Raw genomic sequence first — 20,424 nt, 5'->3', positions numbered from 1 at the left:
CAGAATTTTTGACATATGCAAGAATCAGCAGTGCATTTAATCACTTACTTTAAATACAATATACATTAAGTCATGTCTAAAAAAGTTACAATTAGAAGCCAGGGTGGACAGACAATTCAAGGTTGTGATTTTCCAACCATAAAACAAAGCTACTTATTTTCTGGAAAAAAAACTCTATATGTTTTATTAAATAAGAAAACCACACATATAATATGGGATTCATTTCATAAGCATTTGTTCCTCAAACAAAAAGGCACACATTCTCGTAAGACCTTACAGTTCCACAATTAAACAGGGGGGACACAAAAATCACGTCCCCAGACTAATAATGTTAGGCCTACCATTATGCCATTACATACGGATATACTTTTACATGTTATTTGCATTTTCACCACCTTGTATATTACAACATTTATTGTAAAACAATACAAACAAACCAACCAAACAAACCAATCTGAACGTGCAGAATACACTTGACTAATGCTGAATTGGCTAGATGGGAATGTAGGTCTTTTAAAAATTGCCAAAATTCTGACTTTAGCTGCCCTCTCACATTTACTTGATTTTTCATACCCTGGGCTCAGTATATGACCTTTGCATCTGGGATCAATCATATTGGCTACACAATAGGAAAAATCCATTGCCTCATTTAAACCAGTTTTTGATTTTCTACTGTGCGATTCCAGTTTTGTTAACTAGAACAAGATTTTCACTGAGACTGTCAACTACCTGCATTCTGTCAAATCCATCCCAAACTATCTTTAAATTTAGTGTCTACTGAGTATCCTGTTGTGTAAAACATGTGCTATGTTTTCATTAAAGTCTTTTTGGTGCTCAGTGCAAATTTCATCATGCTTGTGGTTGGATGCAAATATTCAGGCAATCTTCTCAAATACCTCACCAAGCATCATTGGAAATTTGGGGTATCAATCCTCTTTTTTTAATCACCCAGCTATTAGGCTACAAAAAAATGTCCAAACTTTCACAATATGCTTCGGTGCATTGTATTATTAAAATTACACTTGGCTAAGCAATGCTAGTAGTGCCAATTTTCTCTATTAGTAGGGAGGGGCAAGTGTTGCTATATTTCAGTCGCACGTATTTGTAGAGCAAGGAAGTATATTTGGGCTCTGATCCTGCAGTTGGATCCACACTATTGTTGGATCCTGTATCTATCTCATTGCAGGATATGGCCTTGGTGGGAAAAAGTTCATAATGAATTTACCAAGACACAATTTATCAACATTTTCGGATACCATTCAATACACAAGACTGAAAGTGAACAAGAAGACTTTCCCTTGCCCCTCTGTTATGCAAATTGGTCCATTTGTTGACCTGTCAGTTTAGAAGGCATCCACATCATAACACTTTATTGAAAGCAAGGAGCAGAAACAAATGTCAGATCTGTCAGTGTTAAAAGACAACCCTTGCTGCTAATGCCAATACTACACATTAAAAAGAAAAATATTTTAAAGTGATCACAAATAACTATTTTAATAAGAATTACATCCTATATTGATTCTGTACCGAGAGGAAAAGGCCCCAAAAGGTTTTTGGCTACAGTCAGAACTTACCCCTCTTTCTGAGAGATTCAGTGTTGGCATATGCAAAGCTCTGGTGTGGGAGGACTTCCAATCAACTGGCATTACATTACCATAATTATCAGTCAAAGCATTCCAAATCCTGGACAAAAGGATTAAAGAAACAAACTGATGTTGAAATGAATTGCAACTGATCATCTACAAAACAAAAACAAAAAACAAAACAAAACACAGAATATCTTTTTTCAATACTGGTATCAATCAGAAATTCTCCCAGGTATTCAATTAAAAATATTTTTATTGTTTTTACAGTCAAAGAAATAAATGCTGCAAAAGTTTGGTTTTATTTATGTATCCTCCTGAAATGCAAAAAGGGGAATCATTTGCTGATGCTTGCACAGCAGAGAAATAAAAAGAAAACTGGAAAAGAACTAGGCTTCCTGATGGGTCATAAATTTTGGGGATTAATGAGTTTTCCCTTTGTTGAAACGTTAGCCAGACGATGCTCTGTACCCTCTTTCCTACTTCTTTTCTATGTTGTTCTAATTTCCCTTGCCTCATGCATCTCAAAACCAGGAATTAGCAAGTGCTGAGCAGCAACTCCCAAGCCAAAACTTCACTTTATTTCAGTGAAGACTGCACAACTATAAAGGAATGTATAAATACAAATGCACTAGTCAGGAAAGTTTCTAATGTTTATGGAAGTGAAAGATTAAGAAAGAAAGGTTAAAGCTTAACTTTGTTATAAATCCATTTGCAATACTCGACTTTTTCTAAAATTCTGCTGTGTGTCTAGAACTATCCATGCTTCGTTTCAGACCAAGGATGAAGATCTGGGCTTTTTCCAGAAGTGAAAGTAAGCCGGTTCGGTCCGGCGTACCAGCAAGAGCCAGTACACCGCGCCAGACTGGACTGGCTTCCCCAGTGGTGATTTAAAGGGCCCGGTGCTCCTGCCACTGCGGGGAGCCCCGGGCCCTTTAAATCAACTCCGGAGCTCTGGCAGTGGGGCTTGGGCAGCGCTTTAAAGGGCCCGGGGATCACCGCAGTGGCAGGAGCACTGGGTCCTTTAAATCCCCGCCTGAGCCTGGCTGCCGGAGCCCCAGCGCTCTGGCAGCCGGGCTCCAGCAGGGATTTAAAATGCTCGGAGCTCTGCGGCGGCCGGAGCCCCGGGCCCTTTAATTCACCCCTGAGCCTTGGGGCTCCCAGCTGCCTCTGCAGCTGGGAGCTCTGGAGTGATTTAAAGGCCCCAGGGCTCCCAGCCAGAGCCCTGGGGCCTTTAAATGGCCTCTTCCGGTTGAGGCCACGCCCGTACTCAGGACTCCAGCGTACTGGTAAGTCCTTTAAGTTACTTTCACCCCTGACTTTTTCAGATAAGTTTATTTAGTCATTTGAGTTAAAGAGAAAAATACTTCCCTCCCCCCATCTAAAAAAATATAGTGAGAGACTAAAAAAACCCTTCAGATTTTATATGTGGCTAAACCTCAGTGAAGAGCTGTCATTTCCCTAATTAAAAAAAACGCCACATACAACTAAAAAAGTTTAAAAATTTAAAACTGGTTATCGTGCATGCTCATTATGAGACTTTTATTGTAGTGTTTCAGATCCATCTGATCTTCAACTTCATCCCATGGGAGAGGAACAGGCTGCTGGATCCCCAACAAATCAAAGAAAACTCTCCACAGGACTTGTGGTAATGTTCAATAAATGTCATAGGAACATAAGACGGCCATTCTGGGTCAGACCAAAGGTCCATCTAGCCCAGTATCCTGTCTTCCAACAGTGGCCAGTGCCAGGTGCCCCAGAGGGAATGAACAGAACAGGTAATCATCAAGAGATACAGCCCCTGTCGCCCATTCCCAGCTTCTGGCAGAGGCGAGTGACACCATCCCTGCCCATGCTGGCTAATAGCCATTGATGGACCTATCCTCCATGAACTTATCTAGTTCTTTTTTGAACCCTGCTATAGCCTTCACAACATCCTCTGGCAAGGAGTTCCACAGGTTGACTCTGTGTTTTGTGAAGAAATACTTTCTTTTGTTTGTTTTAAACCTGCTGCCCACAAATTTATCTAGTTCTTTTTTGTCACAGACAATTATGAAACTAAGACCCTGTCTTGATGGGCAAAAGAGGCATTTTTCAACCATTTTAGCTCAATGGGATCAGCTTAGGAGGAAAGCCCTGCTGGTGCTCACTGACAGTCTACCTACCCAGTGGAAAAGGTGTGGCATTAGCTCACAGTAACACATGCGGGGTTCATCACCCCAGGGAGAAACCACAGAGACGCTGACAAACTAGGATGTCGATCTTTAACGTTGCTATTAAGTGGCCATACAAAAGATGAGGACAACTACTGGCAGCAGCTCTGGTTAGCCCGCGCCCACAGGGCGGCCTCGCGTGCGAACTTGAGTTCACAGCCAAGTTGCGCTGTGCCCACCCAGCTGCTCTGTGGGCTGACTGCAGTGTGGCCAGGCCCAGCACGCACAGGCCAGCACAGCCACAGCCCAGTCAGCCTAGCGCCCTCCCCCGCTCCAACGACCAGGGACCCCCGCCCCGCCCGTTCGCCCCTCCCCCCGCCCCAGGGGGACACCCCCACTCGTTTACCCCCTCAAAGGACTCCCCAGCCCAGGCAGTCCCACCCCACCGGACCCTTCATGCGCCGCCCTCTGCCACCTACGCGCCGCTGGCCCCCCATGGGGCCCCCCGCGGGTGCCGATCACCCCCCTCTCAGCGCCCCGCCCCCGCTCACTCGTCTTCCCGTAGGGCGCTCTGCTCGCTGAGGGGCTGCAGCGGGACGCGGCTCTCGCTGCCGCCGTCCCGAGGTGGGGGGGGCTTGAAGCAGAGGAGCAGCTTGTCCCCCAGGTCTCCGGGCCCCCAGGTGCCCCCGTCCCGGGCCGGCTCGGGGCTGCTCCCTGCGGGGGGCTGGAAGCCGGAGAAATCCTGCCAGTCCCCGGGGTCCCGCTGCGAGGCAGCCGCCATGGCAGCCACCGAGACACCGGGCGGCGCGCCCGGCGGAGCGCGTTCGCGGGGCTCCTCCCGCTGTAGCGGAGACGGGGCGGGGCCGGTCCCGGGCCAAAGGGGCCCGCAGGGGGCCTTGGCGTCCAAAGAAGCCGCCTGCAAACCGCGGAACCGGCATAGGCCAGAGCCGGCGCTGGGGTCCTAGGAGTGGGGAGAGAGCGGAAAGGGGCCAGCTCCGCCCCCACCCCGAGTGACCGTTGGGCGAGTCCCTGAGCCCCCCGCCCTCCTCCCCCCGCGCGCGGAGCGCCTGACGCCTGTCCTGGCGGGCTGTGAGGAGGCGGCGGCGGCGCCGCGCAGAGCGCGAGGCGCTCGCAGCCCCGGGGGCCGTTGGCTGAGCTGCGGCAGGCAGGTAACCCCAGCAGCCCCGCGCCGCGAGCCTCCTAGCCCCAGGACGTGGCCCTGCCCGCGGCCTCCTCTAGGCGGCGCCCCCTTCCTCTGCCACCGCTCTCCCTCCGGCCGGCGCTGCTTGGGCCCCGACTCGGCCGCGGCTTGGGAGGGCAGAGGTTCCCCGTCGGGCTGGGGGCACCTCGGGCCGCTCCTGGTCCGTGTGTTTTCAGTCAGGCCTGGGCTGCAGGTGGGCAGGGCGCGCTGGTGAGGTTTGCCGCTGCCCCTCAGCTGGGAGGGGGCGTAGCACTTGGGAGGGCAGGCTGGAGAATCGCTCTGAAATCACGGAGCTGAAATTCAGTGCAGCCCAGTGCGCAGTGCCGCGTGATCCCGGTGGCGAAAACCCTGAGAGCGGAACTGCCAAGTAACCCGAACCCCTTCTCTCCACAGCGCGTGGCACAGAGACCTGTGGCCAGGACGGTGAGGACAAACCCCCGGCTCGGGGGCAGGCTAGCCTGCTGCGGAATGGCTCTTGGGGCCGTGCAGGGAGCTCTTGGTAGCCCAGCCACCCCAAGCAGGGGTGAGCGGGGCTGTGATAGTGGAGTTGTACAGGTCACCCTGCTTCGCTGGGGGCTGTTGGTACCTGATCCCTGCAGGCACGAGGGAGGCTGCAGTGTGTCCCTCTCTCTACTATGATCTGCCGGAACGGCAAACTAGAGCCCACACTGTGTGCTTTCAGGGATTGGGTGTCATTGGCGCTGTAGCAGACCAGGGAGCCCTCTGCAGCTCTGGAGTCCTGGGGGTGAATGAGCAGGGCTGAGCGGAGACCCTGGGCCAGGACTGCCAGGAGGAGGATGAGCCCCTGGCTGTGGGGGAGGCTACCCGGCTGCTGAATGGCTCCTGTCCTCACACTTATCCAAACTCCCGCTTATCTGAAAAAAAAATCCATGTGGCCCCTGCTATTCAGACAATGAGGACTATATTGTATTTTCTTTAGAGAGAAAAAAGTCAAATGTACAACTACAAAATAGGGAATAATTGTTGAGGTGGTTGTACTGCTAAAAAGCAACTGGGGGTTATGATTCAGTTGTCAAGATGGCTAATATGCCGCGCTGTATTAACACGAGTGTCATATGTGAGACATGGGAGGTAATTGTCCCGCTCTACTCAGCACTAGCGAGGCCTGGGTCCAGTCCCATGTGCCATATGTTAAGAAAGATGTGGACAAATTGGAGAGAATCCACAGGAGAACAACAAAAATGATAAATGGTTTAGAAAACTTGATTTATGAGAATAGTTTAAAAAAACAGGGCATGTTTAATTTTGAGAAAAGATTGAAGGGGGATCTGAGAAGTCATCAGATAAGGACTTATAAAGAGGACTGTGATCAGTTGTTCTCAGTCTGCTGAAGGTAGGATAGGGCTTAATGTGCACTAACTGTAAGGATTGATTTGGTCTGGAATAGAATAGATATGGAATCCCTATCATTGGAAGTTTTTAAGAACAGGTTGGACAAACAGCTGTGAGGATTGATCTAGCTTTTCCTGGTCCTGCCTCAGCATTGGGGGGCTGGACTTGATCTCTTGATGTCCTTTACAGCCCTACATGATTTTTCTTCTCCAACTGCTGCTTCTCTGCTGGCTCCCTTGTCCCCATTGTGCCGCTCAATTCAGCAGAGACAGGTGACCAACGATGTTGCTTTCTGGAGCTGAGTAGCAGCATGTTCCATCCTCCAAATGATAGACATGGTGAAAGGGAAGTGGACAGGTAGAAAGGACATAGGGCCAGGTGGCAGAGAATCAGAAAGACAATAGTGAGGAAAAAATTGATGAGAGAGAGCTTGTAACAGAGAGGGAAAGGGAGGAAAGAAAACACTGCAGCCAGAAATGGGAAGGTTGGTCTTGTGACTAATGCACAGACCTGGAGAATCAGGACTCCTGGCATCTATTCCCAGCTTTGCCATTGACTCACCATGCAACTTTGAAAAAATCCTATCACACCTCTGTTCAATTTTTTCATCTATAAAAGGGGAATAAATATGGAGCTACTTTAGAGGTAGGAGAAAGTGCCTTAAAAATGAAGTATCAGCATTACTTTATTATTAGATGAGTAGACAGGCTGAATTAAAAGGTACTTATTGCACTTCACATCCACAGAAATGTCAGTCGAGGAGATCCTTAGTACTTGGCCCCACTATACTCCAGCTCCTGCGCCTCCAGTGTCAGCTCTTCCCATTGGGGCTGGGTGGGGTGGTACCCATGCAGCACACAGGGCAATAGCACTCACATATAGTCAATTGTCCATTTCCGTCCAACCCTTCTGATGTCTCCTCCTGCGTTGGCATGCTGCTTTTCTGTGGTAGTAGCAATCACTTTGCATTCTTTTCGGCCCATGCAACAAGCCAGTCAAGGAAGAGCCCTTCCACTACCAGAAGCTGCAGCTACAGTTGTAGAGTAGAAAAAAAACTGAGTTAGGTATATCAATGTAAAATCCTAGTGGAGACAAGATACTGTGGTTTCTACCTCAATGTAGTTAGTCCAGGTAAATTCCAGTTGGGGGTATAGAGTTGACCATGATTACCATATTGAGATACAAACTACTTGTGCTTTGTCTCCACTAGGATTTAACATTGAGGTAGCTAACTTGAGATAGCTATATCAATGTAAAGACACACCTCTTTTTGCAGTGGAGATACAGAGGCTGTTCTTAGGCTGTCCACTTTGGATTTACATGGCAGGAGAGAACTTACTTTAAGAGAGAACCTGCATATATGGGTCTCTTGCGCAATGGACCAGCGTACTTTCCTGTTAAATGAAACACCAGTGTTTTGAGCTTATTCTTGGCATTAGCTCTGTTTTTCATTTTTTCCTGGATCTCCCATGGACTAGAAAGCTCACACACATGACAAATTGGGCATGGTGGGGGGCTCTCTGCCATCACTTCAGATGAAAGAACTAGTGCCTAACACTTAATGGTTAAATCTGTGGCCTGCACACTCCTACAGCATCAGTTTTCAGATAACAATATCCCTCAGGGTAGCACTGGCTTCATCCACCACCTATTCAAAGGCAAGTATTTAAGGCTACAGGCCAAGAATAGGCAGCACTTAGTCATGTGAACCTAAGCAATTTTTATTTATAATACCAACACGATCTACAATATTGTGAACAAATACATTACATTCTCAGTTCATGATTCTAGGAACTGATAAGGTCTTCAACGAAAGGCTTACAGAGGCTGATATCTTGTTACCTGTTCTTCTGGGCTTTGCAGGGGCAGCTCCCCCCTTCTATTCACAGTACTCCAGTTCTCTTTGCACAAGACACACAGGGCCCAGGGAATTACCAGTGTCAAGTCAGAATAAAATTAAATTATTCCAAAAATGTCATACTGGCCAGATGAAAGAGAAAACATTCACTGCTGGTTGTTCGTCTGCTGTTAGATTGCCCAGAGCTGATTGGATTTGAAGATGCAGGCAGATGTCTCAGCTTTGAAGTAGCTGGATATGAACTGATGAAATTGCAGTAATATCTCCTACTCCTACCACTCCCTTGAGCTCCCCTTCCCATAAACTCTGATTCTCCTGTTTTTCTTAACAGCTAAGCTTTCCTTGATCTCAGTTCTTAAATAAGACCCTCTCCATACTTCCCTCCACTTCTATGAACAGAGGGAACAGTATGGTTTCAGATCTGGTTCTAGGAAAGGGATTGGCATTGTGGGTTGAGGGACAGTGAAGGGTCTTTGAGGATTTGACAGATTCTCTCCAATACCCTCAAAGCAGGAGGGTAACAAGAGTGTAAGTTATTGTAGATTCAGTAGCGTTAAGCACTGCTTCCCCCTTTGCACTTGACATTCTTGTTGGAGCTGACAGTTGAGAAGCCCTGCTATCCAAGAGCCACAGTGAGCAAGGTGTGCTTAGTAACATCAACTTCAAAAGTCAGGAAATAAATTGTTATGGTCAAACACTGTCCCACTGTGCTTATGCCTTTAATGCGGCATTTTAAAATATAAATTATGAAACATAATACTATATAATGCAAACTAGATTCTTTTGTATATCTGTACAGAAATTAAGGCATGAGAATATTATTTTGTACACATGGTTTAATGTTTGTCTCAATGGTATCTGCAAACAAGCCATGTTTAAAGCTATTGCAATGATTTTTTCAAAGTACTGGACATTTATGGCTAAATGGCTACGAGTTTAAGACATTCCCAAGTTTGATACAATCCTTGTGTATCGAACGCTCTAAGAATGGGGTGGGGGTAGAGGGGGAAAGCCCTAGAGGCAAAAAAAACGAACAAAAAGATCACCTGACCAGGATGGTGACAGTGCTTGTGAAATGCTAAGGGAGGTTAGGGAGGTTAGAGAGGCTACAGAAGCAGAAAGCGCAATAATAATGGGTGATTTCAACTATCATATGGACTGGGAAAATGTCACCTCAGGGCATGACGCAGAAATAAAATTTCTAGACATCAGTAGTGATGACTGCTTGGAGCAGCTAGTCCTGGAATCACAAAGGGAGAGGCAATTCTTGATTCAGTCAAGTGGAATACAGGAGCTCGTCCAATAAATAGCTGAGCCTCTCAGTAATAGTGATAATAATGTAATTAAATTTAACATCTTTTTGGAGTGGATAATGCCAAAAAAACCCACCTCGGTAACATTTCCCATTAAAAAGGGAAATTACATAAGAATGAGGATGCATTGTCAGATGGAAATTAAAAGGAACTGTCACAAGAATTAAATGCCTGCAAGGAGCATGGGGCTGTTTAAAAACACCGTAATAGAGGCTCAGGCCTAAATCTACCCCAAATCAGAAAAGACAGAGGACCAAATGAATGTGTAAGCAGAGACAGGGTGGGCTCCACCCTGACATCTGGTGGTGAGGTGTGGCAAGTTGTGGAAAAGAACTTCAGGGGCTGATCTCATTTGCATAGGCACACCCACCCCGCCTAGAATGAGGCCATAACTGCCCAAATGGTCACTTTGGCTGCTGTGGGATCCCCAGTGTCTCTGTTATTGGGGCGGGAAGAATAAATTGTTAGTACCCTGATTATGGGAACTGTGCTTGGAACTGTACTTGGCCTTTTTGTTATGATGGAGGACTCACCATCAACTGAGTAGCACTCGCTAGGCAAGGGACATGGGTTCCAAAACTCTGTGAACTGAGAGAGACTTGAGACAGGTATTAGTGCCTGGTGGTGTAGGCCCCTTTGTGAGGGTCTGAAGCACCAATTGCACCTCTGTCTCTCTCCACTGTGGAATGTCAGAGCTAATTTTGGGTCTATTAAGAGTTTTCTTACAGGTACTGTGCTGAATTCACTTCAGCCTTATGGTGCACCAGCACTAAGGCTCCCACTACTATGAGCTGAAATCACTGAGAGCTGAAATCACTGAGCACTGTGTCAAGTAGTGGGGAGTCGGAAGATCTAGTGTGCAGCGGAGCTGTTCGTGAGCCGGCGAGCTGAGCGGAGCTGGTCGTGAGACAGCGAGCGGAGCTGGTCGTGAGACAGCGGTGTGTTCGTGAGACAGCGAGCGGAGCAGAGCTGGTCGTGAGACAGCGGTGTGTTCGTGAGACGGCGAGCGGAGCAGAGCTGGTCGTGAGACAGCGGTGTGTTCGTGAGACGGCGAGCGGAGCAGAGCTGGTTGTGAGACAGCGGTGTGTTCGTGAGACGGCGAGCGGAGCTGGTCGTGAGTCAGCGGTGTGTTCGTGAGACGGCGAGCTGTGCAGAGCGGAGCCGGTCGTGGTGGAGCGGAGCAGAGCCCTGTGGGGCAGTCAGCTTCAGGACACGTAAGGTGCCCCTTACCTCTTTCCCCCCCCCCGCCCCCAGGCACATTCCGGCCAGACTGGGGAGTAACACTCTGCAGATGAACTTTTGAACTCCGGGGCTGGACTTTTTTGGACTTTGGGTGATTTGTGGATTGCTGGACTCAAGAGACGTTTGGGTTCTGGGACTCAAGGGCCTAAGGGAAAGGATGTGGCCCAATTTTTCTGGGGTGGGTCGGTGTTCAGGGTTTGGTTAATGAACACTAGTTGTGGTGTTTCCCCAATTTAATGCTGATGTTGTTTACCTCATGTTATTAAAGATTCTCTACTACACCGAGACGCCGTGCTTGCGAGAGGGGAAGTATTGCCTCCTTGAGGCGCCCAGGGGGTGTGTAAGATTTTCCCAGGTCACTGGGTGGGGGCTCGAGCCAGTTTTGCATTTGCTTTAATGAGAGGGAACCCCTGTGTACTGAACCCGGCCCTTGCTGCTATCAACTTGGCCTGGCAGAAGGGTTACATTTTTGGGGGCTCGTCCGGGAAGAATCATGCCACCCGAATCCCACCAGGATTGATAGGACCTCGAGCTGAGGTCACTGTAAAGGTTGAAGGGACAGAATGTAGAGCAGTGCTTGACACGGGATCCCAAGTGACTATCATATTCCAGTCTTTCTACCAACAGATGCTTATGCATCTGCCTATACAGCCCTTGACAGGGCTTGGCCTGTGTGGTCTCAGCATGGATGAATACCCGTATCAGGGGTATGTCATTGTACACCTGGAATTCCCAGAAGAGATCGCTGGAGTAAGACAGGAGGTGGACACTGCAGCTTTAATATGCCCTGACCCTAAAGGTGTCTCTGATGCGTCCGTGCTGATAGGGACCAACTCCAGCCTCTTTAAGGTACTTGCAGATTACTGCAGACAGCGAGCAGGGGACCAATACCTGAATACCTTAGTGATACACACACATTGTGCCGCAGCCTACAGAAAAATTGAGGACGCAAAAAGAGTGATGCCTGATTTGCCGGTGGGAGCACTGAGGTACGCAGGCCCGGTCCCCTTAGTGGTGCCTGCAATGACAGAAAAGGAGGTGATTGTCATGAGTACCTGCCTGAAAGGCAATCAGAGAACATTAGCAGTGGTAGAGCAGCCGACCGAGGGAGGGCTCCCTGAAGGAGTGCTGGTTCTTAGTGGAGTCATAACCCTACCTGCTGAAGCCCAGGAAGAGGTGACTATACTGATTGCTAATGGAACAAGTCGTGATATTTTTGTGAGGCGAGGACAAAAGATAGCAGACCTCTTTGAGCCTGAGTCGATTGTAAAACCCCAGTGTGAAACTCAAGTTCCGACAATAGACCCAGCAAAGTTTGACTTTGGAGATTCACCAGTGTCCGAGGACTGGAAAGATCGCCTGAGGAAGAAACTTTGTGAAAGATCCAAGGTGTTCTCACTGCATGAGTGGGATGTGGGATGTGCAAAAGGAGTAGAGCACAATATCAGACTACATGACTCTCGACCTTTCAGGGAGAGATCTAGGAAGATTGCCCTCTCTGAGATGGAAGATGTGCGACATCATCTTCAGGAGCTGGCTGCGAATGGCATCATTACAGAGTCCCGCAGCCCATACGCCTCACCCATTGTGGTAGTCCGCAAAAAGAATGGGAAAATCCGGATGTGTATTGACTACCGCACCCTAAACAGCCGTACTGTGGTCGACCAGTACACTATGCCTCGAGTGCAAGATGCCTTAGACTGTTTGCTGGGAAGCCAGTGGTTCTCTGTGTTGGATCTTAGAAGTGGGTACTACCAGATCCCTCTGGAAGAAGAAGATAAGGAGAAGACAGCCTTCATCTGCCCATTAGGGTTTTATCAGTTCGAACGCATGCCCCAAGGGATTTCTGGAGCACCTGCCACCTTTCAACGTCTCATGGAGAGAGTTGTGGGAGACATGAATTTACTGCAAGTGTTAGTTTATTTGGATGACCTGATTGTGTTTGGAAGAACCTTAGAGGAGCATGAAGAAAGACTTCTTAAAGTGCTTGATAGGTTGGAGGATTATGGTCTGAAGCTTTCAATTGACAAATGCCAGTTCTGCAGAACCTCAGTGAAGTATGTGGGTCACATCGTATCCCAAGAGGGTGTGAGTACTGATCCTGATAAAATAGAAGCACTCACTACATGGCCACGTCCAAGTAACTATAGAGAACTCAAGACCTTTCTTGGATTTAGTGGCTACTACCGCAGGTTTGTGAAAAACTATGCTACGATTGTAAAGCCTCTGAATGATCTTACCAGGGGACATCAGTCCAGCAAGAACAAATCTAAGACCAAGAATAAGGGGAGGTTCCCAAAGCCTCCTGTGCAGAGAAACTATGGCCCCTTTGCACCATTTGGGCCACGGTGGGATGAGAGATGTGAAAGGGCTTTTCGAGAAATCATTACTTGCCTAACTCATGCTCCAGTCCTAGTTTTTGCTGACCCAAGCAAACCATTTATCCTGCATACTGATGCCAGTTTGGAGGGTCTGGGAGCAGTCCTGTACCAGGAAGTGGAAGGCAAACATAAACCTGTAGCCTTTGCCAGCCGAGGATTGTCTGATAGTGAAACTCGTTATCCCACCCACAAGCTGGAATTCTTGGCCTTGAAATGGGCCATCACTGAGAAATTTCGAGACTACTTGTATGGTGCTCAGTTCCAGGTGTGGACAGACAACAATCCACTGACTTATGTGTTAACAAGTGCTAAGCTGGATGCTACAGGGCAGAGATGGGTGGCCGCATTGGCTAGCTATGAGTTTAGCATTCAGTACCGATCAGGGAGAAGCAATGTAGATGCAGATGCATTGTCCAGGCGTCCGCAGGCTCCAGAAGTTGCTGTGATACCCACAGATGGAGTGAGAGCTATTTGCAGTGTGAGTCGTCGAGAGCCAGAGGCCTGTGAGAGCCTTCAGGGATGTATTGCAGAAGCTTTGGGCCTGCCCCCTGAATGCATGCCTTCTGCTTCAGTGAACTATATTGCATTGGACCAATCTCCTTTGCCCATGCTCAATGCGGCTGACTGGCAAGAAGCCCAGCGGCAAGATATTGACATTCGTGATACACTACTTGCCAAAAGGGAGGGGCGAAGCCCAGCTGCGGTTGTCCCACCTAACCCGGAGGGTAAACTACTATTGAGAGAATGGACCAAATTAAAACTGATTCAGGGAGTGCTACACCGAATGACCACCGACTCTTTACAAAAGCAACGAGCACAACTAGTACTGCCAAAAAAGTACAGAGCCCTGGCCATGAGGGCCCTGCATGATGACTTTGGGCATTTAGGGATGGAGAGGACCCTGGAACTTATTCGTAGTAGGTTCTATTGGCCCCGAATGGCTGAAGATGTTCGCAGGAAATGTGAGACTTGTGCTCGATGTGTTCAAAGGAAAACTCTGCCCACGAGGGCTGCATATCTCAAGAACATCACCAGCAACAAACCTTTGGAATTGGTATGCATTGATTTCTTGTCTGTAGAGGTAGACAAGAGGAATGTTGGAAACATTCTAGTAGTGACTGACCATTTTACACGGTATGCACAAGCATATCCCACACGTGATCAGAGGGCCACCACCGTTGCTCGAGTATTGTGGGACAAATATTTCTCAGTCTATGGATTCCCGGCTCGGATACACTCTGATCAGGGGCGGGATTTTGAGAGTCACCTTCTGAAGGAGGTGCTGAAGATAGCAGGAATTAAAAAGTCTAGGACAACGCCTTATCACCCCCAAGGTGATCCTCAGCCAGAGAGGTTCAATCGAACCCTATTAGATATGTTGGGAACTTTGCGACCAGAGCAGAAGGCAACCTGGAGCCAGCATGTCGCATTTCTGGTGCATGCCTACAATGCCACAAAGAACGATGCCACGGGAGTCACCCCATATCTCTTGATGTTTGGGCGAGAACCAAGATTACCCATAGACTTGTGCTTTGGTGTATCAGAGGATGGAGATAGCTATGAAACTCATCAGCAATATGTATCCCGACTAAGAGAAAAGCTGCGGGATGCTTATCGCTTAGCTACCGCTGCGGCTCGGAAGAACGCAGACCGCAACAAACATCGATATGATGCTAGAGTGCGTTCGCAGGAGCTCCAGCCGGGGGACAGAGTCCTGCTGCGAAATTTGGGTATTGCTGGCAAACACAAGATAGCTGACAGATGGAAGGCAATACCTTACCTGGTGATGGAAAAGCTGAGAGATCTGCCGGTCTACAAGATCAAACCTGAAGACAGTCCAGGGCAAATAAAGACGGTGCATAGAAACCTTTTGCTCCCTGTGGGGGAATTGGTAAGCACCCCTTATGAGATGGGCCATGACAGGGCAGCCGGGCAGAACAGAGGTGCTAGACCAAAGCTGCCATCCAACACAGACAGTGGGCCCCCTGCAGCTAACTTACCCCTATTCTGCACATCTGAGAGTGAGTCTGAGGAGGAAGACACAACCCTGGTGTGTCCTGGGATGGAAACAAGATTTCAGTCTCGACCAGCTGAACCAAATGAGAGTTCTCCCTTTTCCACCCTAAACCCAATGGCGGAATTATTTAGGCCCATTTCTGACACCCCTGTGCCGCTGATGAGACCTCCGTGTGATGACACACACAGGTTATTGGCCAGTGGAGACACACAGGTAGCGGATGTCCTGGGCACCTTGGACCCTCCAGCGTTAGAACTAGGAGTGCAGGGGCCTACACCAGTAGCCGAGGGACCCTCCAGGGAAGCCTCTCCATCCGTCACTCAAGAGGACGTTCCCCCTACCTCGGCAACAGAGATTCTCAATAGACGAGACAGGGTGATAAGACCAGTGAAACGGTTAACTTATGATGCACCTGGGGTGACTAGTGAGGAGCCAATACATTTAGTACACAGGATTGTGGAAGCCAAAGTGGGCTTTCTGAGGCCCTTTGGAGGAAACCAATGAGTTGGTATAAAGGGAGTATGATTTGTCGGGACGCCAAATTCTCGGCTGGGGGGAGGATGTAAGCAGAGACAGGGTGGGCTCCACCCTGACATCTGGTGGTGAGGTGTGGCAAGTTGTGGAAAAGAACTTCAGGGGCTGATCTCATTTGCATAGGCACACCCACCCCGCCTAGAATGAGGCCATAACTGCCCAAATGGTCACTTTGGCTGCTGTGGGATCCCCAGTGTCTCTGTTATTGGGGCGGGAAGAATAAATTGTTAGTACCCTGATTATGGGAACTGTGCTTGGAACTGTACTTGGCCTTTTTGTTATGATGGAGGACTCACCATCAACTGAGTAGCACTCGCTAGGCAAGGGACATGGGTTCCAAAACTCTGTGAACTGAGAGAGACTTGAGACAGGTATTAGTGCCTGGTGGTGTAGGCCCCTTTGTGAGGGTCTGAAGCACCAATTGCACCTCTGTCTCTCTCCACTGTGGAATGTCAGAGCTAATTTTGGGTCTATTAAGAGTTTTCTTACAGGTACTGTGCTGAATTCACTTCAGCCTTATGGTGCACCAGCACTAAGGCTCCCACTACTATGAGCTGAAATCACTGAGAGCTGAAATCACTGAGCACTGTGTCAAGTAGTGGGGAGTCGGAAGATCTAGTGTGCAGCGGAGCTGTTCGTGAGCCGGCGAGCTGAGCGGAGCTGGTCGTGAGACAGCGAGCGGAGCTGGTCGTGAGACAGCGGTGTGTTCGTGAGACAGCGAGCGGAGCAGAGCTGGTCGTGAGACAGCGGTGTGTTCGTGAGACGGCGAGCGGAGCAGAGCTGGTCGTGAGACAGCGGTGTGTTCGTGAGACGGCGAGCGGAGCAGAGCTGGTTGTGAGACAGCGGTGTGTTCGTGAGACGGCGAGCGGAGCTGGTCGTGAGTCAGCGGTGTGTTCGTGAGACGGCGAGCTGTGCAGAGCGGAGCCGGTCGTGGTGGAGCGGAGCAGAGCCCTGTGGGGCAGTCAGCTTCAGGACACGTAAGGTGCCCCTTACCTCTTTCCCCCCCCCCGCCCCCAGGCACATTCCGGCCAGACTGGGGAGTAACACTCTGCAGATGAACTTTTGAACTCCGGGGCTGGACTTTTTTGGACTTTGGGTGATTTGTGGATTGCTGGACTCAAGAGACGTTTGGGTTCTGGGACTCAAGGGCCTAAGGGAAAGGATGTGGCCCAATTTTTCTGGGGTGGGTCGGTGTTCAGGGTTTGGTTAATGAACACTAGTTGTGGTGTTTCCCCAATTTAATGCTGATGTTGTTTACCTCATGTTATTAAAGATTCTCTACTACACCGAGACGCCGTGCTTGCGAGAGGGGAAGTATTGCCTCCTTGAGGCGCCCAGGGGGTGTGTAAGATTTTCCCAGGTCACTGGGTGGGGGCTCGAGCCAGTTTTGCATTTGCTTTAATGAGAGGGAACCCCTGTGTACTGAACCCGGCCCTTGCTGCTATCAACTTGGCCTGGCAGAAGGGTTACAAATGGAACAATGGCTAAACAGCCATGTAATGGAGGCGATTAGAAGCAAAAGGCATCCTTTAAAATTTTGAAGTAAAATTCTAGTGAGGATAGTAAGAAAGTGCACACACACTGGCAGGTTGGGTATAAAAGTATAAGGCAGGCAGGCCAAGAAAGAATTTGAGAAGCAACTTGCTAAAGACAAAGTACAGCAGAAGCAGGAAGCTGCCAAACAGGTAGTGGGGCCACTAGATGACCACAGCGTTAAAGGAGCACTCAAGGAAGACAAGGCCACTGTAGAGAAGCAAAATTAATTCTTTGCATTGGTCTTCATTGCAGAGGATGCAGAGATTTTGGAACAAATTGATAAACAGTAATATGTCACCAGGACCAGATTGTATTCACCCAGGAACTTAAGTAAGAAATTGCAGAACTACTAACTGTGGTGTGTAATATATCATTTAAATCAGCTTCTGTACCAGATGACTGGAGGGTAGCTAATATGATGCCAATTTTTTAAAAAGGCTCCAGAGGCGATCCCAGCAATTACAGGCTGAACATAAAAAGGCTGAACATAAGGGTACAGACTGATACCTCACAAGACATATTTTGTACAAAATGTATCATTTGAAAACTCATAACTCGTAAATCATTATTGTCCTGGTAAAATGTGTGGCAACACAATACTGCATGATGTTAGGCATATTTCAAATCTGGGGAAGTAGCCCAAACCAAGTTCTGAGAGACAAAAGGCAAATTGATGCCTCAGTCAGGTGTCAAGAGAATCAAATGGACTATCACCTGGGTAAGTGGCCATTCTTTGGCAGGAAGATGGGTGTAAGTGAGAAATTTACATCTTGGCAATTGAACAGGTGGAGGTTTCCATTCAATAGACTTTCTGTGGCCTGAACCTCAGCTGGAGATGATTTTCAATGACGAAGAAGTGAGACTAGAGGACACAAATTATCACTCCCTTCATCTTTACTCATGGCAAAAAAATGCTTGAAAGACAAATGAAGCATCATTGGACAGGGAAGTGATCCTGGCTGAAAGATTCAGCCAGTAAGACTGCTAGAACATATGGTGAGAGCGATCCTTTGCTTTAAGTTCACTTAGCTTGTTAAGTTAGGTGTTAGTTTGCATCTTACCTTTTAATTTCTCTGTAACCAATTCTGAATTTTATGCCACATTACTTGTAATCACTTAAAATCTATCTGTAGTTAATAAACTTGTTTTATTGTTTTATCTAAACCAGTGTGTGTTTGAATTGAATTGCTTTAAGGAACTCCATTTCAGATAGCAGGGCTTGTGCATATAATTTTATATAAGCTTGTATTGTCCAGAATGAAAGAGCTGGGCAGTACAAGATGCATATTTCTGGGGACAACGCTGGGCCTGGGAATTTGCTGGTGTCATTCTGCAATATAATTCAGGAGTCGCTAAGAGCTCTTTTATACTCACCTTGGAGTAATTTACATGCTGGAGGCTGTGGGAGAGCAGGCCAGGAGTGGCTGCTCTCACAGCAAAGTAGTGTATAAAGCACCCCAGGTTGGAGAATTGAGGGGACACAGCTGTTCAACAGTCCAGATTGTACTCTGGGTTACGTGTCACAGCTCAGTAAGCCTAACTTCAGTACCAGGGAAATTGGTTGAAACTATCCTACAGAACAGACTCTCAGACATGTAGATGGACCCTTTTTTTGGGAGAAGAGTTAACACACCTTTTGTAAAGGTAAGTCATGCCTCACCCATCAATTAGAATTATTTGAGGATGTCAACAAGCACATAGATAAGGGTGATCCAGTTGATACATAGTTGGATTTTCAGAAAGCATTTGACAAGGTCCTGTACCAAAGTGTCTTAAGGAAACAAATTAGTCATGGTATAACAGGGGAGGTCCTTTTCATGGATCAGTAACCAGTTAAAAGAAAGGAAACAGAGTAGGAATAAATGGTCAGTTTTCAAAATGGAGAGAGGTCAACAGCAGAGTCCCCCAAGAATCTGTACTGTGCTGCTCAACACATTCATTAAAGAGCTGGAAAAGGGAGTGAACAGTGAAATGACAAAGTTTGCAGATGATACAAAATTACTCAAGATGTTAAGTCCAAAGCCAACTGCAAAGAGTAACAGGCAGGGCCGGTTTAACTCTCCTCTGGGCCCAGGGCTATTAGATTTTGTGGGTTCCCTGTATGCAAGTCTTTTTCCTAATTTAAAACAAAATGATCACAATTGTGGCATTGAAGCTATTAACACCATACTAAACTTACCTTTTAATTAACAAAGCAATTCTGTGGTTATATTTCAGACTTAAAACATGTAGAATATAGTAAAGTTAATTCAAAATAACCTACATCTTTCCTTAGACCAGCTATTATATTAGTTTCTTTCTGGGAGGGAGTTTGGGTGCAGGAGGGGGCTCCAGCTGGGACAGAGTGTTGGGGTACAGGAGAGGGCGAGGGGCATGGGCTCTGGAAGGGAGTTTGGTTCAGGAGGGAATTCTGACCTGCAGCAGAGGGTTGGGGTGCAGGAAGGGGTGTGAGGTGTAGGCTCCAGCTGGGAGGCACTTACCACAGGTGCCTCCTGGCCAGCGGTGCAGCAGGGCTCAGGCAGGCTGCCTGCCATAGCCCCATGCTGCTCCTGGAAGCGACCAGCTGCTGGCACATCTCTGCATACCTCTGGGGGAGGGGGAGAGCGGGTCTCTGTGCGCTGCCCATGCCCGCAAGTGCTGCCCCCGCAGCTCCCCATTGGGGACAGTGCTGAGGGTGGGGGCAGTGCATGGAACCGCCTCCTCCCCCCACTAGGGGCCACAGAGACATGCCAGTAGCCAGCCGCTTCCCGGAGTGGTGTGGGGCCACAGCATGTAGGTAGCCTGCCTGAGCCCTGCTGCGCTGGTCCCCACTTAGCCTGGGGTGCTGGTCTGCAGCTCCTAAAGCCCCTGCATTAATCTGGCCCTGGTTACAGGGGGATCTCACAAAATAACAGATGAAATTCAGTGTTAATAAATGCAAAATAATGCACATTGGAAAAATATAAAATCCAACTATACATGCACAGATGACTGGTACCTGCTGAGTGGGGAGCTGCTGCACAGGGCCCAGCCAGCAAACCTTGGCAGAAATCTGGGGGAAGGGGAAGCACATGACCCTGCGTCTCCTTCCCCGCCCCCCCATGCATTTTCTCTGTATATATACACAAAATGATGGGTTCTAAATTAACCGTTACCACTCAGGAAAGAGATCTCAGAGTCACCAGGGATACTTCAGCTCAATGTGCAGCAATGGTCAAAAAGGCTAACAATGTTAGGAACTACTAGGAAAGGAGTATAAAATGTGACAGAAAAT

General features: G+C 48.1%; 1 protein-coding gene and 1 long non-coding RNA gene across 2 annotated transcripts in view; one reads left to right on the top strand and one right to left on the bottom strand.

Moving 5' to 3' along the window:
- FEZ2 (fasciculation and elongation protein zeta 2) overlaps positions 1-4,733 on the bottom strand; it is a 60,391-nt gene extending 55,658 nt beyond the window's left edge. Inside the window, exons 1-2 of the mRNA XM_077813533.1 lie at positions 4,288-4,733; positions 1,575-1,683 (exon numbers count right to left, since the gene is read on the bottom strand). Of these exons, the coding sequence (XP_077669659.1) occupies positions 1,575-1,683; positions 4,288-4,517 (339 nt within the window). The 5' untranslated portion in view covers positions 4,518-4,733. The remainder of the gene's footprint in view (positions 1-1,574; positions 1,684-4,287) is intronic.
- Positions 4,734-4,790: 57 nt separating this feature from the next.
- LOC144262992 (uncharacterized) lies at positions 4,791-18,335 on the top strand. The gene is made up of 3 exons (XR_013345692.1): positions 4,791-4,905; positions 5,331-5,360; positions 17,424-18,335. It is a non-coding gene; the product is annotated as an uncharacterized LOC144262992 (long non-coding RNA).
- Positions 18,336-20,424: the final 2,089 nt, after the last annotated feature.

The sequence above is a fragment of the Eretmochelys imbricata genome, chromosome 3 (assembly GCF_965152235.1).
Source record: "Eretmochelys imbricata isolate rEreImb1 chromosome 3, rEreImb1.hap1, whole genome shotgun sequence".
Taxonomy (NCBI): Eukaryota; Metazoa; Chordata; order Testudines; family Cheloniidae; genus Eretmochelys; species Eretmochelys imbricata.
This window is presented reverse-complemented; position numbering and strand designations above follow the sequence as displayed.